Here is a 24,675-nt window from a genome sequence, read left to right on the forward strand (position 1 = left end):
GCAAGCCATATCAAAGTCTAAACTAGCCTGGTGACCCCATTAAAATGGGGTCATGACTTATTTTGGGGTCCTAACCCAGAGTCTGAGAATCACTGCAGCAGTTAGCTTGGAGAGAAGCAAAGAGGACTGGGACTTTCCTTAAGATGACAAAAGAGGTACATGGAAATACCTGGGGAGGTTTTTCAAAAGGTAGTGGGGGAGACAAGGAGGAATTGGGTTAAAAATAAAAATGATAATATTGGTCTGAGGACTTGAAAAGTGGGGAGAATTTTATGTTTTAAAAATATGAAAGAATGGGTAGGGGAAGGATCAAGTAAGAAGCAGCAAAAATAAAATGAAAATATGGAGAGTAGAGATGGAACAAATGGCATGACTTCTTTTGTTATAGTTAAGCAACATTCACTCTACTCGAGAGAGCAATCTGAAACTTAGTACAAGCAGCCACATTCATGAATACTGCCACACCTATAGTCTTTGATCACATTTTAATTACAATTGTCATTTCAGAGCCTCTTGCTATAGACATCTTTGCTGGAAAATGCTGTGCAACTGTAACAGAAGCAGTATGAGAGCACAACAGAAGACAAATGCAACTCCAATATTAGATTGGGTCTTACTGACAGATGTAAAGCATAATCTTCACTAATTTCCTGAAGAGTCAAATGACATACTATACATTTCCCAAATTTCCTCCTAGCCTCAAAAATGTTGTTCCTCTCCCTGTTCCCTCCCACCCCTGTTGTTATTGCTGAAGATCCATTTTAACAGCTGCTCTAAAAGGACATGGTATGATGTACCAACAATCACCACATAATGGCAGTTAAGTAACTTTTTGATAGCAACCAACGTATTTTATACATAACCAGTCAGATGATTATTCAAAGTGATGGCTATTGCACCTGCTATTCTGTGCTTATCAGAGGAATACTGAGAGAAAAGCAGCTTGAATGCTTATTTTGAAAGCAAGTTTTTGAAGAGTTTGGCCAATTTAGGCATTCAACTTTTAATAAAAGTTAAGGGAGTCACATGGCTGAAGCCTAGCACATCACTTGCTTTGAAATTTAACTACAAAATAGCTCACTTAAGGATCCACTGAGCATCTGCCAATTCACTGAATAGTGATCTTAGTCTTCAACTAAATCTCTAGACTAACCATCATAGAAATGGAGAAAATCTTTTTCAGCATTATCATTTTAACCCAAAATCAGTCCTCAGCCAAGGTAAGATATGAAAACAGCAAAAATTGACTTTACTCTATCTCTAAAGAATGTTTTAACTTTCCATAAAGTTGAACATGCTTGTAAGGTAATGACTAACTGAGCTAAACTAATGACCTGTAGAGTAGGAAGGAGGGCCAATGTTAGTGCACCTATAATTCCATGTTCCTCCTACATCTTCTCAACTTTGCCTATCTTCTGTTATTATTGACCACACTGTTATTCCCTCTGTGGCATGGCCCCATAATCTGGGGGGTCATCTTTCACATGCCCCTGTCCTTTTCACATAGACCCCTTAATGTGCATTACCCACACCACTAAATGTAAGCCTTGATCTTGAAAAAGTTTTATAGGGAGTAATCCAGAGGCTGCTCATGTGTGTAACACTGTATGACCCGTCCCCTGCTCATTCAGTCCCAGCTTCTAGAAGTTGGAAATTTAGGGACACCCAAAGCCTTCCTAACCATCTTAGCTAATGACTACTAATGGACCTATCCTCCATGAACTTATCTAACACTTTTTTGAACATAAGTATACTTTTGGCATGCACAAAATCCATTGTCAATTAGTTCAACAGGTTGACTATACATTGTGTGAAGAAGAACTTCCTTATATTTGTTTTAAAACTGATGCCTCAAATTTCCTTGGGTGAGTCCTGGTTCATTTGTTATGTGAAGGGTAAACAATATATCCTTAATTCACTGTCTCCACAACGTTCATGACTTTACAGACCTCTAGCATATTCTTCATTCTCTTTTCTAAGCTGAATGCTCGGGTTTTTGTATACTCTCCTCATCTGGAAAGTATACCACCCTCCTAATCCTTACTGTGTTTTGTGCTTTTTGTCCAAATCTCAGTGTTGGTGGGTTTTTTGGGGTTTTTTTGAGTTTTCATAGAAGGTGCATGCAGTATTCAAGGTGTGGATGTACCATGTATTTATTTAGAGTTATTATATTTTTTTCTTATTATCTATCCTTTTCCTAATGGTTCCTAACATTGTTAGCTTTTTTGATGGCTGCTGCACATTGAGTGGATGTTTTCAAAGAACTGTCTACAGTGACTTCAAGATCTCATTCTTGAGTGTAACACTTAATCTAGACCCCACATTTCATATGTATAGACTCAATTAATAGTAGGACTGGAAAAGACCTTGAGGTGTGATCTAGCCCAATTTCCTACACTCATGGCAGAATTATCTAGACCATCCCTGACAGGTATTTTTCTAATCTGCTCTTAAGTGACAAAGTTCTACCTCTTCCATAGGCAATTTATTCCAGTGCTTGACTACCCCGACAGTTTGGAAGTTTTTCCTCACGTCCAACCTAAACTGTCCTTGCTGGAATTTAAACCCATTGCTTCTTGTCCTATCCTCACATGAAAATTTGCCTGCCTCTTCCATGCAACTATTCTTTACACATCTGGAAACTTGTCCCCTCTTAGTCTTCTCCTAACTAAATCAATCCAAATTTTTCCATCTTCAAGCACCTTTTATTAGATCTTTCATCATTTGTGTTGCTCTTCTCTGGACTTTCTCCAATTTGTCCAGCTCTTTCAAAAAATGTGGCACCCAAAACTGGACACAATACTCCAGTTGAGACTTAATCAGCACAGAATAGTGTGAAAGAATTAATTATTAGTCATGCCTACATTGCTCCTATTAATACATCCCAGAATGATTTTTTTGGCAAGTGTTACATTGTTGATCCATATTTAGCTTGTTATCCCTGTTCCCTTTCCTCCTTCCTAGATGGTCATTTCCCATTTGTAAGTGTGCAAGCGATCATTCCTTCTTAAGTGGAATACATTACATTTATCCTTATTGAATGTCATCCCATTACTTCCGATTTTTTGGTTGTCCAGATCATATTTAGTTTTAATCCTATCCTCCAAAGCACTTGCAACCTGTCTCCCAGCTTGGGATCATCCATAAACTTCATAAGTGTATTCTACAGCATTATCCAAATCATTGATTAAAATACAGGACAATGTGCATTATTATGCATTTATTTTGCAGTTTTGAGAGATCTTCTACTCAACTTATTTTGAGTAATTTTATGTTGTCCATAGGCTGCCACCCCTTCTTCCAGATCACTTATGAATATGTTGAACAGCACTGTCCCAGAACTGATTCTTGAAGGACTCTGCAATTTATCTCTTTCCACCTTGAAAGCTAAACCATTTATACCTATTTTGGTTTCCTTCCATTAAAAAGGTTATTGATCCATGAGAGGGCCTTCCTCTTATTCCATGAATGCCTATTTTGCTTAAGAATATATGATGAGTGACCTTGTCAAAGGCCTTCTGAAAGTCTGAATCTACTATATCCACTAGATCACACTTCTCTACATGTTTGTTGACCTACTCAATGAATGCTAATAGACTTCTAAAGCATGATTCCCCATTACAAAAGCCATGCTGACTTTTCCTCAACATATTGTGTTCATCTATGTATCTAATAATTATTTTCTTTGCTGTAGTTTCAACCATTTTGTGTGGTACTGAAGTTAAGATTACTTGCCCATAGTATCAGGATCACCTCTCAAGCCATTTTTAAAAAATTAGCGTCACATTAGTTATTCGCCAGTCATTAGGCATAGAGACTCATTTATATTGAGTATTACATATTGCAATTTGTATTCTGAAATTTCATATCCAAGTTCCTTCAAAATTCTTATGTGAAAACCATCTGACCCTTGCGACCAGTAATGCTTAATTTATAAATTTGCTCCAAAATCTACTCTACTGACACCTCAGTGTAGAACAGTTCCTCAGATATGCCATCTCAAAAGAATGGCTTAGATGTGGGGATTACCCTTACATCATTTGAAACTAAATGCAAATAATTCCTTTAGCTTCTTCACAATGACTTTACCTTTCTTGGATGTTCCTTTAACACCTTGATCTTACAGTACCCCTACTTATAGGCAGTTTTCTACTTTTGAGGGATTTAAAAAATATTTTTTGCTATTAATTCTTAATTAATTCTCTTATTAGTTGATCTTCAAACGCTCTTTTGGCCATCCTCATTATACTTTTGTACTTGAGCTGCCAGAGTTTATGACTTTTCAGCTTCCTCATTAGGATTTTACTTCCAATTTTTAAAAAATGTCTTTGTCCCAATTGCCTCTTTTACTTTGTTTAGCCATGTGAAGTTTTTGGTCCTCTTACTGCATTTTAAGTTTGAGCCTCTATGGGGGGTGTTTCTTTAAAAATTGCCATGCTGCTTGTAGTCATTTCATTCTTGCGAGGTTTCTTTTAATTTTTAATTAGCCTCATTTTCTGTGTAATTCTCCTTGAAGTTAAATGCTAGCATGGTGGCTTTCTTTAGTATTTCCCTCCCTTATAGGAATGTTGTATTTACATTACATTATGCTCACTATTACTGAGTGGTTCTGCCATATTCACCTCTTGGACTTGATCTTGGGTTCCACTTATGACTAAATCAAGAATTTCCTCTCCCTTTGTGGTTTCCATGACTAGCTACTCCAAGAAGCAGTCACTAATGGGTCTAGAAATTATGTCTCTGCATCTCAACCTGAGGTAATGTTCTCAGGCAATTTGTGTATAATTGAAATCCCCATTACTGTTCTGTTTTTTGTTTCTGTACCCTCTCTAATCTTCCTAAGCATTTCAGAATCATGGTCACCATTGTCAGGTGGCTGGTAATATATTCCTATTATACTCTAATGATTCAAGCATAGAGATCTCGTGGTACAGATTGATGGATTGATTGAAGGTTTTTCCTAGATTTGATTGTATGCTTTATTTCACATATAATGGCACTCTCCCCTACAGCATGATGTCCTCTATCATTCCTACAAATGTTGTGCCCTGGTATTACTGTGTTCCATTGATTATCATCATTCAACCACGTTTCAGTGATTCATACAGGAGGCCCCTGACTTGCGACCATCCAAGTTCCAACCCCTGTACTTACTACCATTTTTTTATGTGCAGAAGGGGCCAAAAAACCCCGACTTACGTCCTTGGCCCGCATTTACGACGGCACTTATCTTAAATGAGGATTCGAGTTACGACGTCCCCGACTTGAGATGCTTCCCTGGAACAGATTGCATCGCAAGTCCGAGGCCTCCTGTATTATATCAATATCCTCCATCAACACCAGCCACTCCAGTTTCAGCCTCTTGAACCTGAAGTGCTCCTTTGATCTTTGGGTAACCAAAAAACTCTGACAAACTGGTCAGATTAATAGCCCCTCTAGTCCAGCATCCTGTCTCAAACAGTGGCTAACTTCAGAGCTTGGGGAGGGCGGGGGGGGGGAGGGGGAGAGTGTACAGAACAAGGCAGTTGAAATGATCCACCCATCTTCCCCTCCAGATTTCTGAGGATCAGAGATATGGTGTTTTTCCAAAACTTGGGGTTGTATTCCTGACCATCTTGGGTAATAGCCTTTAATGCACCGATCATCCATGAATTTATAAAGCCCTTTTTCTTGAACTGGAGGTTTAAAAAGTTCATCTCTCAAACAGACATGAACACATTCACTTTATGACCCATGCAGTAATTTAAATTGGCACTGAGACAGGATCCCCAACAACTTGTGTGTGAATGTGTGAAACAGTGCAATGTGATACACAGATGAAAGAGCAAGCAGGCTTCTTTTCTAATGGAAAAACACTGGATTTTGAAATGAAACAACAGATGGGAAGATGATTCTTCACAGATTTTAAAAGGTCCATGAGCTACAGCATTGCTTTTTTTAAACCAGGGAATGGAACAAACTTGAATTAGGAACGCGTAAGTGAGAACCACATACATCACTAAGTCAAGTTTTTGTTCAACGGATAAAGCACTAAGTTACTGGCGCAGGAATCATTATAGATTGTTCTCTAGCAAGACACGTGTACTGGAACATTTTAAAAAAGCACATAGGTTTGGAATAAAACCCTGTGCCATTCTACAGTGTACCAACGTGGTGACAAGGGAGCTCATATTAGAAAATGATTCGCTGTGAATTAATCAAAGATAAAATGGAGTATTTAAAAGGGCATCATTTCATATAACACTTCATAAAGATTAAAAAAAGAAATGGTCCCTGTCTTGAAAAGCTTACATCCTATGTTAGACAAACATAGAACATGTAATAGAATATAAACAATATACAATTTAATTAAAAATTAAATACGGTAAAAGAAAACTTGTGTGATTAAAGCTGAAGAAGAGTGTGTCCGTGGTGGTTTTGGAGAAGTTCTGTAACATTTGATTTGGAATAATTATAACCCAGTGAGTATTAACTAGTGCTGTGGGTTCCTCATTTGTCCATAGGCTCTTTTAAAAAGAGTTTCCATAGTTTCATATTGTCAAGAGACAGCACCAGCTGTAAAATGTACCACAGATTCCATATTCACTATTCCTTCCATTTATGGATGCTTTACTCATAAAACTAAGTGACATGTTTGCAACTTAAGTAATCCTCCACTTCTCCCCTTCCCAGAACCCTCTGAAACCTGAGCCACCCACACAACCGCACATTAAGCCCCTTCACGCTTGGATCCTATTGGCATAAGCGAGCTCACTCCACACCTGGATCAAAATGGGCATATGTGAGAGACTTTGTTCCTCTCACTTTCTTGGGGCACCAGGCATGAAGGGGCAGGCCCCGATGTGTTTCTGGGGCATGCCTGGCTACTGCACTGTGTAAGGGGCAAGTGGAGCCTCACCCTGAGTCCATGCAGGGGTGAGGAGGAAAAGGCTGCAGGCTCCTCCCAAACTGAAGGCTTGTAGATGTGAAGACCTTTCTTCCCAATAAGGCTAGGCACTTGACATCCTTGTCAGGAGGAGTGGATTTTAGATTATGTCCTCTAGACCTCTCACTGGCAGCCTAGATGACTTGAAAGCTTAGCGAAGGATGGGTAAAGAGAAATTCTGGTCCTTTGGATGGAATTAAATTTACATCATGTTTCTTTGCCCTCTGTGAGGTAAGAGCATATGTGGCCGGTGTATGCTAGTCTGCTCTAACAGGTACTACAATAGCTTTGTTAACTAGACGTGTTAGTCAATCTATTCCATTGGTTCACAGGATATCCAAGTGTGTGTCTTGGAGGTCCTAGTTCTTCCTCCTCTCCCCTCCCGCTCTCCCCCCCCCCCCCCAACCTGAAAGCTCTGCAATTCATCTGCCACATGGGGCAATAATTCTTGGAACTGTTTATGGTCATTTTGAAGGGATAGAGCTATCAGAGTGACTGCTTCATCAAAAAAAAAAACCACAATTTTGTCAGTACCAGCAGAACTAGTTTGTAATCTTCCTCTTCAACTGGGTCTGTTCCTTCAGAGGGGAATGGAGGAGTGACTCCTTAGCAGAATATATCAGCCTTGAATATCTAGCTTATGGGTCCCATGTTCCCCAGTATGGCCAGAGAGCTGGAAGGAGTTGTGGAAGTCCCAACACATGGACTGAGGGAAGATATTGAAATGGGTACCAGGGGCTTAGAATTTCTTGGAGGAGTAGACTATTAGTCTTTGAGTAGTTCATATTCTCCCAAGGAAGAGAAAACTGAGTCAAGACCCAACAGCAGTACCAACTGAGGAAAAGCACTTCTGTCATGGGCAACATCCTCTGGAGAAGTCAAAATCTCCTTAGTGAGAAATTAAGTGAGAAACTAAGGATTTAAAAAAAAGCAAAAACATGCTCTGGCATAGTTTAAGTCTCTGTCCTCCCTAGAGTATGATGAGTTTGATTTGCTTGTGCTGAGTAGGAGCAGAGATGTCATGTGTTGATGGTGTATGAGAGAACAGTACCATCCATGGTGGACCCTCTGCTATAACTGACAGATCCTGGTGTTTTGCCTCAGCTGATGCCAATATGCCAGTAAAAGATCTGGAACTAATAAAACATTTATGGACATCTGGGACTTAGGACATACTAAGACTGTAGGAGCTGAACAAGTAGCTTTGCTCAATTTAGACAGAGCAGTGTTGGTGATCTTCAAAGCAGACTTCGAGGGTGACTGGCTTTTATACCTGCAAAGGCTTTTTTGCCTTGCCAGCAAGATCACAACGGGGAGTGTGGTGGGGCTATGAGTATAGGTTTCCTTGCACCACTGTCAATCACGGTGGTGGGAGGCACACATTGTCAATTCATGCTCACCTTTGGGAAAATCTAAAAGCTTGGGTCCAACTGCAGCCTCCTCACCTTCTCTATGAAGTATCTTTAAACCAGAGTTGTTGCACCTCTGGGGAAGGCTAGGGAAAGAGGAAAATATCTACCTTGCCATGATGTATGCCTTCCTGAAGCAGCACAAGCAGCACTGATGACTGCAATTGACTGAAGAGGAATGGAGGCAAAACATATAGTTTTTGAAATCTTGAGTAACTAGCAGGGGAAGAATCTGACAAAAACAATTTAAAACATCCTAAACTAGTACAAATGGTGCATAAAAGCATTAAAGGCAATCTCTGAAATGTTGACAGATCAAAGAATGAAGCAACAGATGCTCCAGATAACTGGAGGTTCCGACCCAGGCTATATGGGGCTAAGAAGGAACAGGAGAGGGGTCAGTCTGGTCCATACTTTATATCTTTGTTCTCATGTTTCCAACCAAAGGCACATGCAAAGACCAACAGAGAATTCCCTGGCTTCAGGAGTGTGGTGCACATATATGCCCACAAAGGAATACACATAGGCACCAGCACTTAAATTTTGAATTCCCAAATGTTTCAAACACCACTCCCACATGAAGGTTTCTATAGGAAAATCTTGCAGTTTTTCAACCATTTCTACTCACACTATATTCTTATTGCCTCTGTATAAAACCATGGTACGCCCACATCTTGCATACAGATATGGTCGCCTCATCTCAAAAAAGATATATTGGCATTGAAAAAGGTCCAGAAAAGGGCAACAAAATGATTAAGGGTTTGGAACGGGTCTCATATGAAGAAAGATTTTAAAAAACTGGGACTTTTCAGCTTACAAAAGAGGAATCTAAGGGGGGAGATGACTGGTGTGGAAATCATGACTGCGGTGGAAAAAGTGAATAAGGAAAAGTTATTTACTTATTCCCACAATATAAGAACTAGGGGTCACCAAATTAAATTAATAGGCAGCAGGTTTAAAAGAAACAAAAAGAAGTTTTTCTTCACTCAGCGCATAGGCAACCTCTGGAACTCCTTGCCAGAGGACGTTGTAAAGAAATGTTTGTCTGGAAATGGTTGACAGGACAGGGTTCATGTGAGAATGACCTGTTTTATTCCTTCCTGCTGGGGCATCTGGTATTGGCCACTGCTGGCAGGCAGGATACTGGGCTAGATGAACCTTTGGTCTGACTCATAAAAACGGCCATACTGTCCTTATGACACTTCTGAAGATCCAACACAGCAGCAACCGACATTATGCGGCAGCCAAAGGAATGGAGGCCACCAGAGATCCATACCCCACTCTGGGGACATCACATGGCACAAATAGGGCAAAAGGAAAGTGCACCCTCCTCTGGCAGTGTCTTCACCCATCCTGTGTTGCCTTGTGGCCCCTCTCACTCTAGGGACTGTAGTCTCAAGCTGAGTCACCATATATATTCCTCTTTCAGGGTTGATGTAACAGTCTTTCCCTTGCAGTCTGCTGTCCCCTATGCTTTGTCCCCAGTGCTGGTAGGGGAACCTGGGTCTTCCCTCTACTCTGGGCTGCACCCACGGCCTGCACTGTCTTACCTTACTACTTTTTCTCTGAGTCCTTTCCTACCTCTCCCCCTCCCCCTATGGTCCCCAGTAGGGTTGCCAGATGGTTGAACCAAAAATACCAAAACCCCTCCCCCCCAAAAAAAACAGGGAAAAAGTTCAGAGGAGGGGGAAAAAAGGGGGGAGGGGAACCAAAGTTGTTGAGGAAAAAAAAAAGGAACACCAAGACTTAAGCAAAAATAAATAAATAAATAATAAAACAGCATGGTCCCTTTCAGAGTGAGTGAAGAGTCAAAATAGGGATAGGAACAGAGGAGCTGTTGAGCACTAAGACCCAGGGAAGGCATTGCTTCCCCTTGGTCTTCAGGCTTCTTGCTGGAGACCATTTTGTGTTCTTGTTCAAGCCAGAACTTAGCTTCCTTGAAGAACCAGGTAACCAAGGAGTGCGGGGGGCTGGGAGTGTCAGGGGGCTGGAGAGGGAGGCCGGGAGCTGGGCCCAGTTGCTGAGTGTGTCACAGGGTTGCCAGGTGTCTGTAATTTTCGCCTCCTGGCTGGGGAGGGGGCGGCGAAAATCAGAAAATACTGGACATTTTAGGTGTCCGGTATTTTCTGGTTTTTACCAGACAGAAGGTGGAAATACCAGACTGTTGGGGCCAATATTGGACACCTGGCAACCCTATCCACCAGCCTCACAACTGCCGCCTCTCAGAGTGGGACTGTGGGCTACCTTCTTGCCCCAATGCATCTCCTTCCTCCTAGGAAGTGACTGCAGCCTACTTCCCTGCAGGCCCCTTCTGGTGCGAGATCTTGGGCTTTCCTGTTTCTATCTAGCTGAGCCTCCTCCCAATTAATTCCCTTGTCCTGGCTCCTTCTCCAAGTGCAGCCAGTAAAGTTCATTGGCCCATGTGGCCATCTTAACCCCTTTCAGCCTTTTGAGGAGTAGACTCCTCATCACAAGGGTTTTCCAACTATATACAACTTTAATGTTTCTCTTTTAGAAAACACACCTAAGAAATCTCATTTTAAAAAATTACCTTAAAGAATGGATTTCAGATTGCAAAGCTGAGCACTCAAATTAGGAAATGCCAGTATAGCCCTGGTCCAGTGCATTATTATATAGACTTTATATATGTGACCTTTTACGATTTTTCAACAGAACACGAGCTTCATTCAGTGCTCAAGTTGAATGAAGAAGGTGGCAGTTTTAAGGTTAAAAGGGCAACTTTAGGTTGCAAAGCCAAGCATTTGAAAGTAGGGAAATGCCAAATCTAAACAAAATTATTTTAAGTTTGATATAATCACTAACAAGTTCAATTTAACATTCATGCTACTGATTCTGGAATTCAAACATATTAGTAATTTGCTGGTGATGATGGAGAAACCACTACTAACATGTCTGGTACTGATTACAAAATGTAATTAAACAGCAATATAGAGTAACTGCATTTCCTGGAATGACAATTAGATCTTTTGTTATGTCTTTAGACTGCAATAAGATTGAATGAATAAAGCAAAATTTCTACAGCCTGATGCAGAAGAAAAAACTGTGTGTGTTACTGAGGCTAGCCTTTGTGACATAATTGCTACGTGCACACTTTCTTTATATTTAGAGATAATGCTAAGGACTTTGCTACTCATGCCAGTATAAAGTTTTGTTCCTGTTAGTTTAGCTACTGAGGTATGACATTAGCCTCATTTCATTCTCTACAAAAACGTTTCTATTCACTGCAAGATTAATTTTGCAGTACTTACGTATTCCATTAAAGTAGGCATTACGATGTTAGCATACATGATATCTTCTTCCTTTCGGTAGTCTTTTTTTGGTCTCAATAGAACAAAATTGAGGCTTTTCTCTGATGGGAAACACTAAGGGCTTGGTTGCAGGGAGTAGCAATGCTCACAGGCAGGGGGTGATTTCTAACGCACATCTGACTGTTGTGTAATAAATGATCCACCTAGACTTGTTGGAGTGAATTAAAAGTTCCCTAGTTTGCATCAATTTAGCGCGGTTTAAGTTGGTATGCTTTAGAAATAATACTTCTGTAGCACAGTGCTGCTCTGCGTAAACAAGCCCAAAGTGTCCTTTCTCCATGACACATTGGAACAAGCTTCTTCTCAGAGGTGCCCAAGTGTACCAGGCCCTTCAAAGAGCTGCTTTATTAGTAGTAGGATTACAATTCATTTATACAGACTAGAGTAAATTAATGCACTACTTCAGGCTAAGACATGATCCCTGACAAAAAATAGACTGGAACAACTCATAAAAAAGTGGTTATAATGGGAGAATTCAAAGGCTTTGAGCATTATTTGGCTACAGACTATTTCACAATCAAAGTAAAAATTCCCTGCCCAAGGACATTCTCTCTCCTATCTGTAGCTTTAAATATCATGTAATAGTTTATATTTAAATAAACTAGGGGGCTGTGCCCCTGTGCTCACTACGCTTGCCAAACCCTCTCTCTCTCTGGCTGCGAAATTCAGTCGTGCGTCAGGAAAAACTTTTTTTTAATATATAGAGAGATGAGTAAATATTATCTGGGTGAATATAACCTCGGGTTTTGGACACGGCTTTGTATATTGTATGTCTGAGCAACTGTAGTAATCTGCTGCTTTTATGAATGAACTGACAACAGCGCAAAAGTATGTCAGTCCACATTACAGGCAGTCCCCGGGTTACGTACAAGATAGGGACTGTAGGTTTGTTCTTAAGTTGAATCTGTATGTAAGTCGGAAATGGCGTCCAGATTCAGCCGCTGCTGAAACTGACCGCCAGTTCTGACTTACATACAGATTCAACTTAAGAACCCCAAGTCCCCAAGTCAGCTGCTGCTGAAACTGATCAGCAGCTGATTCCAGGAAGCCCAGGGCAGAGCAACTGGGGTGCTGCTGGGTTGCTGCTGGGTTGCTTCAGTAGCACCGCTCCTCAGCGCTACTGGACCAACCCAGCAGCACCCCAGCTGCTCTGCCCCAGGCATCCTGATTCAGCCGTTGCTGAAACTGACCAGCAGCGGCTGAATCAGGACGCCTGGGGCAGAGCAGCTGGGGTGCTGCCGGGTTGGTCCAGTAGTGCCCAGAGCGGCGCTGCAGGACCAACCGGCAGCGCCCCAGCTGCTCTGCCCCAGGGTCCACAACAAAAACCTGGTCTGCTGGGGGGGGGGGGCCACACTAGCTGCGCCCCCCCCCCCCCCCCCGCCCCCCAGCAGACCAGGGACACGGGAAGCAAAGCCGCAGCGGCAGGGTGCCGCGCCTCTGAGGCTTTGCTCTGGCGCGGGACCGCCGCCGCTGCGGCTTTACTCCTGGTGTCCCTGGTCTGCTGGGGACCGTCTCCAGCAGACCAGGGACACCGGGAGCAGCTTCTCTCACCCCGGAGGTCGAGGTGGCGGACCGCTGCTTGTGAGCTCCGGGGCGAGAAAGCCCCGTTCGTAAGTGCGGAAGTCAGATCCGCGTAAGTCGGGGACTGCCTGTATACTCTTTTAGCCCCCAAAAAGAAGTACAGAGGTAAAACAAAAATAAATCTACACTATAGGTTTGCCATTATTATAAGCAACTCAGAAGACATCAAATCAGATGAAAGCTTTCCCAAATGATTTTAACTAACAAGCTGAAATACTTGGGAGGAAGGATGGATTTTTCATGTGTATATTGAGAAAATACTGAAGAGTAAATCATTGACTGATACTGTATAACAAAGTGTACAAGATTCTGAGATCCCATTTAAGAAAGTAATAATGCAGAGTTATATCAATATGACCTGCACAGAGGTACTATAGCATCTTATGTTCAAAACTTTACTGAGATCAGGACACTTAGACCAGTCAATGGCATTGCACATGAATGCATGGACTGTGCATCCAGTTACAGAATCAGGGCCCAGGTATAGAAAAAATTTGCCAACCCTTTCCCCATATTTAATAATAATAAACCCACTTACTTGCTTTTCCCTTTGTACACTGTGGCATATGATCCTTCCCCTAGTTTTTCCAGTTTTTCATAAGAGTCTGCTTTTCCAAACTTGGGGCTTGTAGGCTAAACAAAAATAAAGGATGGAACTTTCAGTATTAACACCAAAATTAATTGCTTTGATTTCAACCATGTAAGACTGAGCAATATTACAGAAACTGATGTGATATCTGTTTTGTTTTGGGTTTTTTTTTTTGTTTTTTTGTTTTTGTTTTTTTTAAGAACAGTAAGAATCTGTGTAAGAATCTAGCAGAGCTAATGTAGTTTAACAGGCTGCTCAAATAAATTTTATTCAGCACTCCAGATGGTAGTTACCTATTTCAACCATATTATTGTGTCAGTGGAGTCATCAAAAATATTTTGTTCTTAGTCAAAAAGGAGGCTTGTTTCCCCCTTTTGGCATACAAAACTGTCATTCAAGATTTTAATCTGCTCTATAAAATAGGCAAGGTGATTGCATATGCCTGCTTACATGAAAAGGTGTAAAAAAGTGGCACTTAGTCCCAGAGCACCCCCAGGAAGATCTAAATATCTGAAGGAATATGCTCTCAGAATGAATTTCACTTCTGATTCATCCTAACTTCTCAGGTTTGCACACACAATTAAAGTATACCTGTTAATGGCATATGCATGCAGTATGGCTTTTTTATAATTTGTATTCTTAGTGATTGCTGTTTGGGTTTCTATAATTGAATTAAGCTAATTACAGTACTTTTTTCCGTGAAAAAAATAAGGGTCAGATTTTCAGCTAGTGCAAACAGACATAGCCTCATTGGCTTTAGCAACGGCTGGGAATCTGCCCCAAGCTTTTACACAAACCTAACAAAACTGACAATAACTAGAGCTGTGAAGAGTAGGTTTCATACTGCACCTTTAAAAGTATACTTGAAAATGATTAATTTGGAAGTGCTGACAATAAGGTAAAGTATGTAGAAGGCTCCATCTTGTAAATTTGCACTGTTAATCTTCGTTTTGTTGGACAGAGTCTACTCATCAGGAGAATTCCTAACAATAGTTTATCACAATCTTCATTACTTCAGTACAATAGTCTTTGAAAAAATACATGTATATAGTATTGTGTGTCTCTTTGCAGACATGCATCTCTGATACATAGGTGGAACAATGTATGTGTATATGTTTCAGCATAAATGAGGTTGCAGTGTGGTATAAACATTTCTGATTGAAGGAACCACTTTTTGTTTTTGCAGAAATTTTCAATTTATTTTTGATTTTCAGTCTGGGATTCATTCTGGGTTCCATCCTCTCCCTTCCTCTTGTATCTTTCCAATACAAAAAAGGGGGACGGGGTTGGAATGAGTGAGAAAGTGAGATTATTAAACTATTCCTGCTCCCTTCATCACTGGGGTGAAAACATATGCAAAAATTCTCAACCAGCAGTAATTTGACAGATGTCTCTTTACAATTACTCCACATATGATGAAAAAGTATTAGGAATCTTTTAGAGGATTTTTTTTAAAATTCACCCTAAATTTCTCTTCTCCCCCCGCCAAGGTCAGAATGAGGAGTCTATGTTGGGGCCAGCAGGGACAGAAAACCTTTGGCCCCTTGTTAGATTGCTTCCTTTTTTCCTTCTCTAGTCATGATCTTGGAGGAGGAAGGAGTGAGGGCTTCTTAACTAGCTGGTTTTGATAGAAGAGTGCAGTACTGTAGAATCCCATTAACTGCTCTGGAGCAAGGACTGTCACCTTTGTACCTTGTCTGTACAGTGCCTAGCATGATGAAATCTTGATCCTTGATGGACTTCCTGGCTGCTACCACAGTACTAAGTAGTAAATAAATAAGTAAGTATCTGTCTGCCTCTCATACTATCAAAGACAACAAAAACATTCTTCCAAGACATTTCCAGCAGCTTCCAGTGAAAAACTGAACATAAAACTTTAATGAACCCAAACTGGTTCTGTTTAGAGAACTGAAACTACATAAAGAAAAAAGGAAACTGATGTACTTTCTACACACTATATCAATATATTAAATTAGCCTGCCATTATCCAGGAATTGTGGAATACTGCTTTATTCAATTATTGAAGTTCTTCCCATGCAATCCTACTGCTGCTCTAGTATGTAAGCACATTTTCTGGAACTCCTAGCACTTGTGCACATGAGTCTATTCACAGGCATTTATGCATGCCTGTAGTGTTTGCAGGATCAGGCCCTACTGAGTGGTACTAGAAAAGGTAGCTGAAGTATTCAATGCAGTGAGTTTTCATCAAAATATATCAGTTCATATGAATTAACATAACATTTTTGGAATTTTCTTCTTTAAACAAAGTTTCCATGTTTTTTAACTGGGGGGAGGGATGAGGGGAATGGTTAGCAGGCAATGCAATGGCTACCACTGTATGCTTTCACTGAGACAGTTGAATTTAGGATCACCAACTAATTACACAAACTCAAAAACCCTTGCACAGCCCTTCTGAAAGGCCATAGCCCTGCCCCACTCCTTCTCCATGGCCCTGCCCCAACTATTACATCCTCCCTCCCTTTGTCGCTTACTCTCCCACACTTTCATTAGTATGGACCATGAGGTTGTGGAGTTGGCTCTGGATTGGGCCTGGGGTGAGATGCAGGAGGGGGTAAAGGTTCTGGGAGGAAGTTGCGAGGGTGGAGGATCAGGGCTCTGTGGGTTGCGGGCTCTGGGAAGGGGTTTAGGGCTAAGGAAGGAGGAGCTGTAGGCTCTGGGAAATTCAGCTTGAGATCCAGTTGGCACCGCAGCAGGATAAGGTAGGCTCTCTGCCTGCCTTGAACCCACACCACTCCCAGAAGTGGCCAGCATGCCCCTCCAGCCCCTAGACAGTGGTGGAAAGGCCCCCCCCACATCCTGCCCCTGCTTGCAGGCACCACCCCCACAGCTCCCCTTGGCCACAGCGAGGGACATGACAAGGAGTTCATTTCCAGGAGCATCGTGGGGGCCAACGAGGGAATGTGCCTCTGGCCTGCTACACCACCAGAGTTTTGGCAGCCAATCTTACGGTTTGGCATCTGGAGTCTCTCAGAAATCAAGCCCAATTCTGAGACACTCCAGGCAAAACAGGGAGGGTTGGCAACCCCAGCCTTCAACGGAGTCTGGAAGCTCTGTCAGTGTTAAAGCACCAGTAAACTATTCAGTGCTGCTTCCTGATATAGCTAAGGGGAAAGGGAAACCCTAAGCAACACCTGGCAACCCTTTGACAACACTGGAAGAAGATCCATTCATCAGACAAGGTTCATCTGCTATCAGGTTACTTACCAGGAAGCCATTACCAATAGGCATGAATCTGAGTTTGACAGTAGGGAGAAAATAGTCTCTAATGTTGAAGATTTGCAAAACCTTCAAAAAACGTTCCTCAATCATTAGATTTTCATTATTAGCTCAGATATAGTGAAGCTGGTTTACTGTGCATTCTTATATGTAGTTTTCCTATTTTCATGTTGAGATTTACTTGTGTTGTTTTGGGATTTTTTTGTTTTATAATACCACCAGAACTTGCTTCTGCTTTAGAACTCAGATAAGTGATATTGACACATACAGCATGCACAATTAATGTTTAAAAAAAACCCACCAATTGCTGATGCTAGCAGTTGTTATTATACATGAAAATAAAATGAATGCTAATTTATTTCACATGGTAACTTTTTGTATTTCACTCATCTGGGAAAGTACAGTATACCAATCAGTTTAATTTTCTGGTTCTTATTCAGTAGCATAATACTGCAACATCTGGGCTGAAATTGCTACAGAGATTGATCTTCTAAAGAATGAAAATAATTCTTGATATTAATTTTTTGTAAAACATCGTTATATAGAGTGTAAATATGAAATGCCATGTAAAATCTAAAATCCCAAACATTTGTATATAAGTACAGTACTGCATACACAAAATTGGGGTGTTCTCTCCTTTCAGTGCATCCAATTTCATATATATATATTTCTACAATACTTTAAAAAGCAAAATCCACAGCTACGGACCTAGACTATTGAAAGGGCCACTCATGCCCATATTTAAAATTAGCCTTTGACTATTACAGTGAAACACAACCATTATGAAAGTTAACAGTACTGTATACAAAAAAACTAAAGACCTTAAAACAGTTTGTTCAATCCACAGCTTTCAGATGCTCAAAAAATGATTTTTTTTCGTCAAAATTATGGTTTTGACATGAACAAAGAACATGCAGATAAGAAACCACAGGCATTCTGGATGATGACAGAACATAAGTGATTTTGAACATATGTGTGGAGGCTGATTTCAATCCCTCTCAAGCATAAATTACAGTACTACAAAAAACATGTGATGTTACTATGAGGGCTGAATTTGGCCTGAAGTCATTTTCCTGTTCACATTTAAAACTAATTAGAAAAATTATTAAAAGGACAGTGCTGTCTTATCTATAAAATCATAATTTCATAACAAGTGCATCTTCCAATCAGAAGCCATTAACATGCCTAACTTTAAACACGTGAATAGTTCCACTGACACTGACCTGAGCCCTTCTGTATGTAGACAGCTTCAGTCATTCCTACTAGAGGAAACTTTCTGTTCAGAAAAACACTTCTAGCATCATTACCCTAAGATCTCTCGTCGTTCTCTCTCTTTTCCTGTTATTCTATCTTAATGTAGAAGTATATTGCGGTATAGTCTCTTTAAAAGTATTCACCAGAGGGCTGCCATTATGAGGGGTTTCTCACATACTGAGGGCATACTCGGACGCCATATTGTTATATATAAAGAGAGCTGTGTCTAAACTGTACATCTCTGATCTCATGCTGAGTTTCTGAAGTACAGAAGCTATAGCTTACTCATAAGAAGATACTCTTGGCTGCCTGACCATGCTAGAAAACCCACCACAATGTCAGAAGTGACCACATTTTGAATGAAGTAAGATGTGGTCATTTTGTCAGCAGAGTAACAGGGAAAAATGCTAGAAAACTATTTCCTGCTCATCTGTGGATTGCTAACCAGAAGTACTAAGTATTGAGACAAAGTACACAAAAGCATACTTCCAGTTTTACTTGGGAATCCGAGTGAAAACTGAAGGAGATGGGAACAAGAGAGCTTTTCCCATCTATATAAAAGCTTTGAGAGCAGATGAGGAATAGGACATAAAAGGAAACATTTTTCAGCATGCAATGGGAGGAAGCGGCAGCTCCGAAGTCATCCAAAGTCACCTTACAGAAGTCACCTGAAGATGCCCCTACATCTTAACAATGCTTAGAAACTATGTACTATATCCCTAAGAAATTCCTAAGAAAAATGTATTTGAATGATACTAGTTTTGTTTTCTCCCACACCAACAGGAGAGAAGTACAGAAAGACCCGACCATACATGCTGACAACAGATACAGGGATTTTTAAATTTGAACAATCACACATGCAGCAAATAGAAGCTGTACAAAATATTAGCAATTGGAATCAAATCCAGGTTGCATTGGAACCATCAGAAAGTAAATTCACAAGAAGAGGGGTGGATCAGGGGTGCATGTTGGCACCACACCAAAACTGGTATGAAAATCTTATATGGGAACTATATGCAGAAGCAGACTGAGCCAATGGCAAAGACTGAGCACCAGTGGGTTGAGTGCTAACAATCTCTGACCTACGCAGATTAAACGGCAAGTAGTCAGCACTGCTCTAATACTCTGATCATGCCTCAGGCCTGGTGCCAAGGACATTGTTTGCATATTTACTGGAAGGGATTTTAAGAATGATGAAGTACAGAAGCTGCAGTTTGCGTATAAAAAGATACTCTTGGCTGCTTGAAATCACAATTGCTTGTTTCATCTCATTTATGGACAGGATGATCCACGCTGAATAAAAAATGGGACCACTCTGCCTTATCTGGTCCTTCTTTGTACATACATTTTCTATGCATTTAAGTAAGGATGTTAAGAGGTGGGTAATTCATTAATTGCAGAGTCAATAGAATTTGTATCAACTACAGAATTAGTCAATAAAGGAAGAAGTGCTGAGTCCCAGCTCATGGGACCTACCCCTGCTGTGGCTCTGCAGGTTAAATATAGTAGGAATCAGGCCCGCCCGCCCAGCTCTTACTACGTTTAAACTACAGACCTCCAGCGGACCTGGCGCAAGTGAAGACTGAGCCGGGATGCCTGCCCGGCCAAAGCATCCCGTCTGCTGCCGAAGCAGCCTCTGCCCATGGCAAACCCTGGCTGCTGTGGACAGGGGCTGCTGTCTAGGCTTACCAGTTAGTCAACTAGTCAACTACTCGCTTACATCCTTAGTATGAAGTATTTTTCACAAGGGGTCTAGAGAAATCGATAAGCTGCTTTTTTAGCATGAAGGATGAGAGTTAGGGCCCTACATCATGGTAAGATGCATACATATTTAACTTTAAATGTATGAGGAGACCCCTTGACTACGGTGTAATGAAAGTTTCTTCAAGAAACCTACTACTGAGCCCAAAAGTCCCAGAAGACTACTTTCAGAGCTAAAATTATTCTATGAAACTGGAAAATACTTAATGTACTTAAGAGGCAAAGCCATCTCATTCTTAATCACAGTGAATCCGCTCATCAGGTATAAGAAGCAGTAAGAAACAGTAACAGGTATGGAGAGAGAAGTAGCATGATCTGAATAGAAAAAATATATATTTTTAACAATTTCGAACAGTGTATGGAAGTTAATCAATAACAAATGCTTAGATGAATTAGGTATGTGATAATGAAAGCAGGTTTTAAACAAGATCTTTCATTATCAGTGTTGGCCATCAAGACCTGCACCACCCTGCCTAGGATCTGGGAGGGACACTTGGAAAGCTAAACATACTGTTCTGAGTTCATTTATTTTTGTACACAAGAAAAGTTCTTCTAGGCCCTGAGATTGTCAAGGTGAACTCCTAACCCAGGTCTAATGTGACCAAAATTAAGGTCACTAACAGATGACAAAAGATAATCCTTTCATTAAGGAAGATGGGTGTCTCTACCAAGTCAGCAAAGTGAGGATGGGCAGCGGACTCATGAGTATCGTGTACAAGTTGTGTGTGGTCAAAAGAGTAGAATGATGCTACGTTGGTGAGGGTCTCAGGCACATCCTTGCATACTGAATCACATAGTCACATGCCACCATATGACCCAACAGTTTGAGGCAAAGCCGAGCAGCTTGTTTGTGAACTTGGTGAATTGATAGTGGTGCTGACCCATTACAAATCTCATTTTTGGAGAAAGCCGCTTCAGCCAGGATGTCACCTACACTGTGTGCAGATTCCTCTAGTTCCTTAATTTCCAGCCCCAAGTTTGTTGTGGCCCTTTTCAGTATCTGAAATCATCTGTCGGGGGGCTACTACGGTCTGCAAAAACCTCATCCTGAGATGATGAGGAAGAAGCCTACACAGGAGGAAGGGCTGCCTTCTCTTTCTCAACCTGCACACATCCACTGGAGCCATTTCAGGGACATCGGTCCCTGATTCAACACCTGTCAGGGTCTGGAACAGATAAGAAGAAACAAAGGCTTGTGTCTCAGATACCACAAAGTATAAGCAGATGAAAGAAAAGTGTTGGGGGAAAATCCCACTGGTTCCAACACTACTGCTTCATTGACCAGTGGCCTAGTGGCCATGCACCAGCCAACGGCCAGTACTGAAATCCGGTACATAGGCTGGGCACAGATATTCTCCTTCAGTCTCCAAAAGGATTCTTCCCTTGAAGACTACAGCAGTGCAGTACCTGCTTCCACCTCCAAGCAGTGCCAGGAAAATGATAACCAATGATGGGCCAGAGGTCACTGCATCAGGACCCTGGAGAGATTTCCCCTGAAGGGAGTCACAGTGGGTGAAGAGAGAAAATATGAAGGCATACATCCCACTATATTTCCCAAGTATTGATTAGGGATGTTAGTATCCAATAGAATAGTCAACTAATTGATGAACAGGAGCTTATCAATTAATACTATCAACTAGTTGCTCCCTCCCACCCCGCGGAGGCTCTGCATTGTAAAACCCAAGGAAGCTGGTGCACAAAGTTGCTAGCTCAGCCCCTCTTCCGTGGGTGTCTTTTTCATTCATGACACCACACACATATACACCCCTCATACACGCACAGCTGCGGCTCTGCATTGTAAAGGCCAGGGAAGCCAGCACGCCAAGTGGCTAGCTTGGCTCCTGTTGCGCGGGTGACTTCATTCATCATACCTCACACACATTGTCATGAATGAAAAGAGACCCACAGAATGGGGGCCAAGCTAGCGACTTCGCGCACTGGCTTCCATGGGCTTTACAGTGCAGAGCCACAGCTGTGTGTGTATGAGATGTATGTCTGTGGTGTCATAAATGAAAAAGACACCCAAGGAAGAGGGGTCAATCAGCGGAAGCCAAACTGAGTGCAGCAACTGCTTGCAACTGTGGACTAATTTAATAGTTGACAAAAATCTAACAACTATTCGATTAGGGACGCAAGCGCATTTTAACATCCCTATTATTGACACAGTCTTAACTGTGGATAATGACAGATCATGTTGCCTGGGAGAATAAATGAGCTGATCAGAGGACATGAAGATTTATTTCCCTCTTTCAGGAAACGAAGACTGGTGGTTTAGTTAGTCTGCTTGAATGTTTAAATTTCTTTTGGCATAGTTTTCCTATATACCTAAATTATGTTGCTGTATAGACAGACTCCTCAGCATCTTAAACCTGAGTATGGACCTCTCTCCCCTTCACTGGCAAATGATGTGACTTCAGTCCTTTTTGTATTTTAAGACATGGTTTAGAGTTTGGGTGCAAAAGCAATTACTTAAAGGGACAAAGGATGCTTCCTTGGGCTATATGGGTATACTTGTATAGGCTCTTCAACCCAAGGCTTGGGGAGGCTAATAATTCTGAAGAGTCACCTAATAAATAACTCAACTAGTGAAAAATAAGGGTCTTCTTCCATTCAAAGCATACTAGTACACTCAACCTACACTTAGAGACTGCAGAAGATATAAATGAGAGACCAAATGGTAAAACCATTCAATGACAATGGCCCTGATTTAGATTAAATGGATTTAAGACAACATGAGGTGAGTCTCTCTCAAGATCAGCAGAGTGCAAGAACCCTATTAATAAGGGGGAGAGGAAAGAGTATGCCAAATTGACGAAGTGACAATGGGAGAAATTGGCATTTCAGGCTCATAGGAGGGAATTATAAAAAATGGAAATGCAAAAAAAAAACCCTCCACAATTGTGGGAGGTAGGAGACTCTGTTTTAAACGAGTGTTAGCAGGGTCATTGGACCTAATTTCAAATGACCACTTCATTTGCATACACTGTAAAGCATTTAGATAAACTGGAATCCTGTGATATGTGTTGGCATTACACTCGCATACGAACACCAGTTTTTAGAAATTCTCAAGAATTGAGAAATTCTCAAGAATTTGGTAAAGACAGCTTTAATGGAAAATTACATCCATAGGCACCTGACTGTTCTTATGCAAGCTGTGTGGGTTATGTACTCATGCATTTTTCATAACCACAAAACAGCTTGTGAATGTCACACTTTACCATCTCACTCCTGAGCCTAAGTTTTAAATAGATTTTTTTAACAACAGGATATTAAACTTCAATATGAAATTATTCTCAAGGGGAAAATATTATGTTCACAGTTCCATTGTAAATTATTTAAAATCCAAAACGAAGATCTGTTTTGCTATACACTGAATCCATTGTAAGAAAAATCTGAAAGTAAAAAAACAAGTCAAGAGATAGTCCTTTACTACAACTCAGGGACTACTTTCTATCATAGGAGAGAATATCTTCCAATAAGATACCGGCAAAGCTTTCATTACCAAACCGCACACAGACTCTTGGGAGCTGCATGTTTGTGGAGAGAACAGATCCTATTACCTGCTAGAGTAAAATAGCTTAGGATCAAACCCGAAGCACAGCTGGCTATAAGGCATAAAGTGAAACGTAAGTGTGGCCAAACCAATAAGCCTCTTATGCTCAGTGCTGACCAGTCTTGAGGACAGTTGAACTCAGGGCATGAGGGGTGCAAGGAGAATCCTGTGCCCAAACTGCAGCTGCAGATGAGGTCTTCAAATCCCCACACCCCACCTCCAAGATATCCTATGAATATCTCCATCCATGTTGCAATACATGTGTACAAATTCATGGCTGTTGAGATCAAAGACAACTCACTACTCGGGCTCCTGCAAGGGAACTGGGCAGTCTTTTTAGGTGTTTCTTTTCCTCTCCTTTCCCAAACACTGCAAAGTATTTAGGAAGATCTTTGGATCAAAAACCATCTCACCCTGTCCCATTTCAGGACTACCATCCAGGCCAACTCTCAATTCAGCTAGGAAGGGACACCTCACACACAAAACTCAAGTTCCCCAGCCTCCACAGCTGACTAGCGGGAAGGCTGGCCTGATGGGATTGAGACACAGCAAGGGTGCTGCTCCACATGCATCTGAATGGTAGGAATTTAAGGGTTCAAGCTGCATTTAGCAACAGCAACTGAAGGTTACTTGCCCTAAACAGTTGATCAAAGTCTTTAGCCCTTACTAACCACAGGTCTACATTCATGAGCTTTAACTGCATGTATTTTTATAACAAAATAACACAGATTGAAATACGAAATGGAAACCTGCCCAGGCAGCAGATATTTCTACATTCAGAAAAAACTTTAAACATTTTAAATCCAGTAGATTCTGCTTATTAGCAACAACTTGGTTGCTAGCAAAAAGTTGCTCTTATTCTGCAATTGCTAACATGTGGAGGGCAGATTTGTGAGGCAGGAGACAGGAACAGAAGTGCTGGGATTTGCCTTTCTTGGCTGCAGTCCCACAAAGCAGCCTGCAGGCAAGACAGGAATGGGCGGGAGGGGGGACCTCTGGACCACTAAAGCAGCCCCTGTCTGCAGCATGCCCATGCC

General features: G+C 41.3%; 1 protein-coding gene across 3 annotated transcripts in view; it reads right to left on the reverse strand.

The window, feature by feature from the left end:
* The window catches only part of CDK14 (cyclin dependent kinase 14), a 527,195-nt gene that overhangs the window by 345,110 nt on the left and 157,410 nt on the right, over window positions 1-24,675 (reverse strand). For all 3 annotated transcript variants that reach the window (XM_075922396.1, XM_014569231.2, XM_075922397.1), the window contains one exon: window positions 13,783-13,877. In XM_075922396.1, coding sequence (XP_075778511.1) covers window positions 13,783-13,877 — 95 coding nt within the window. The remainder of the gene's footprint in view (window positions 1-13,782; window positions 13,878-24,675) is intronic.

This window comes from Pelodiscus sinensis, chromosome 2 (assembly GCF_049634645.1).
Source record: "Pelodiscus sinensis isolate JC-2024 chromosome 2, ASM4963464v1, whole genome shotgun sequence".
Taxonomy (NCBI): Eukaryota; Metazoa; Chordata; order Testudines; family Trionychidae; genus Pelodiscus; species Pelodiscus sinensis.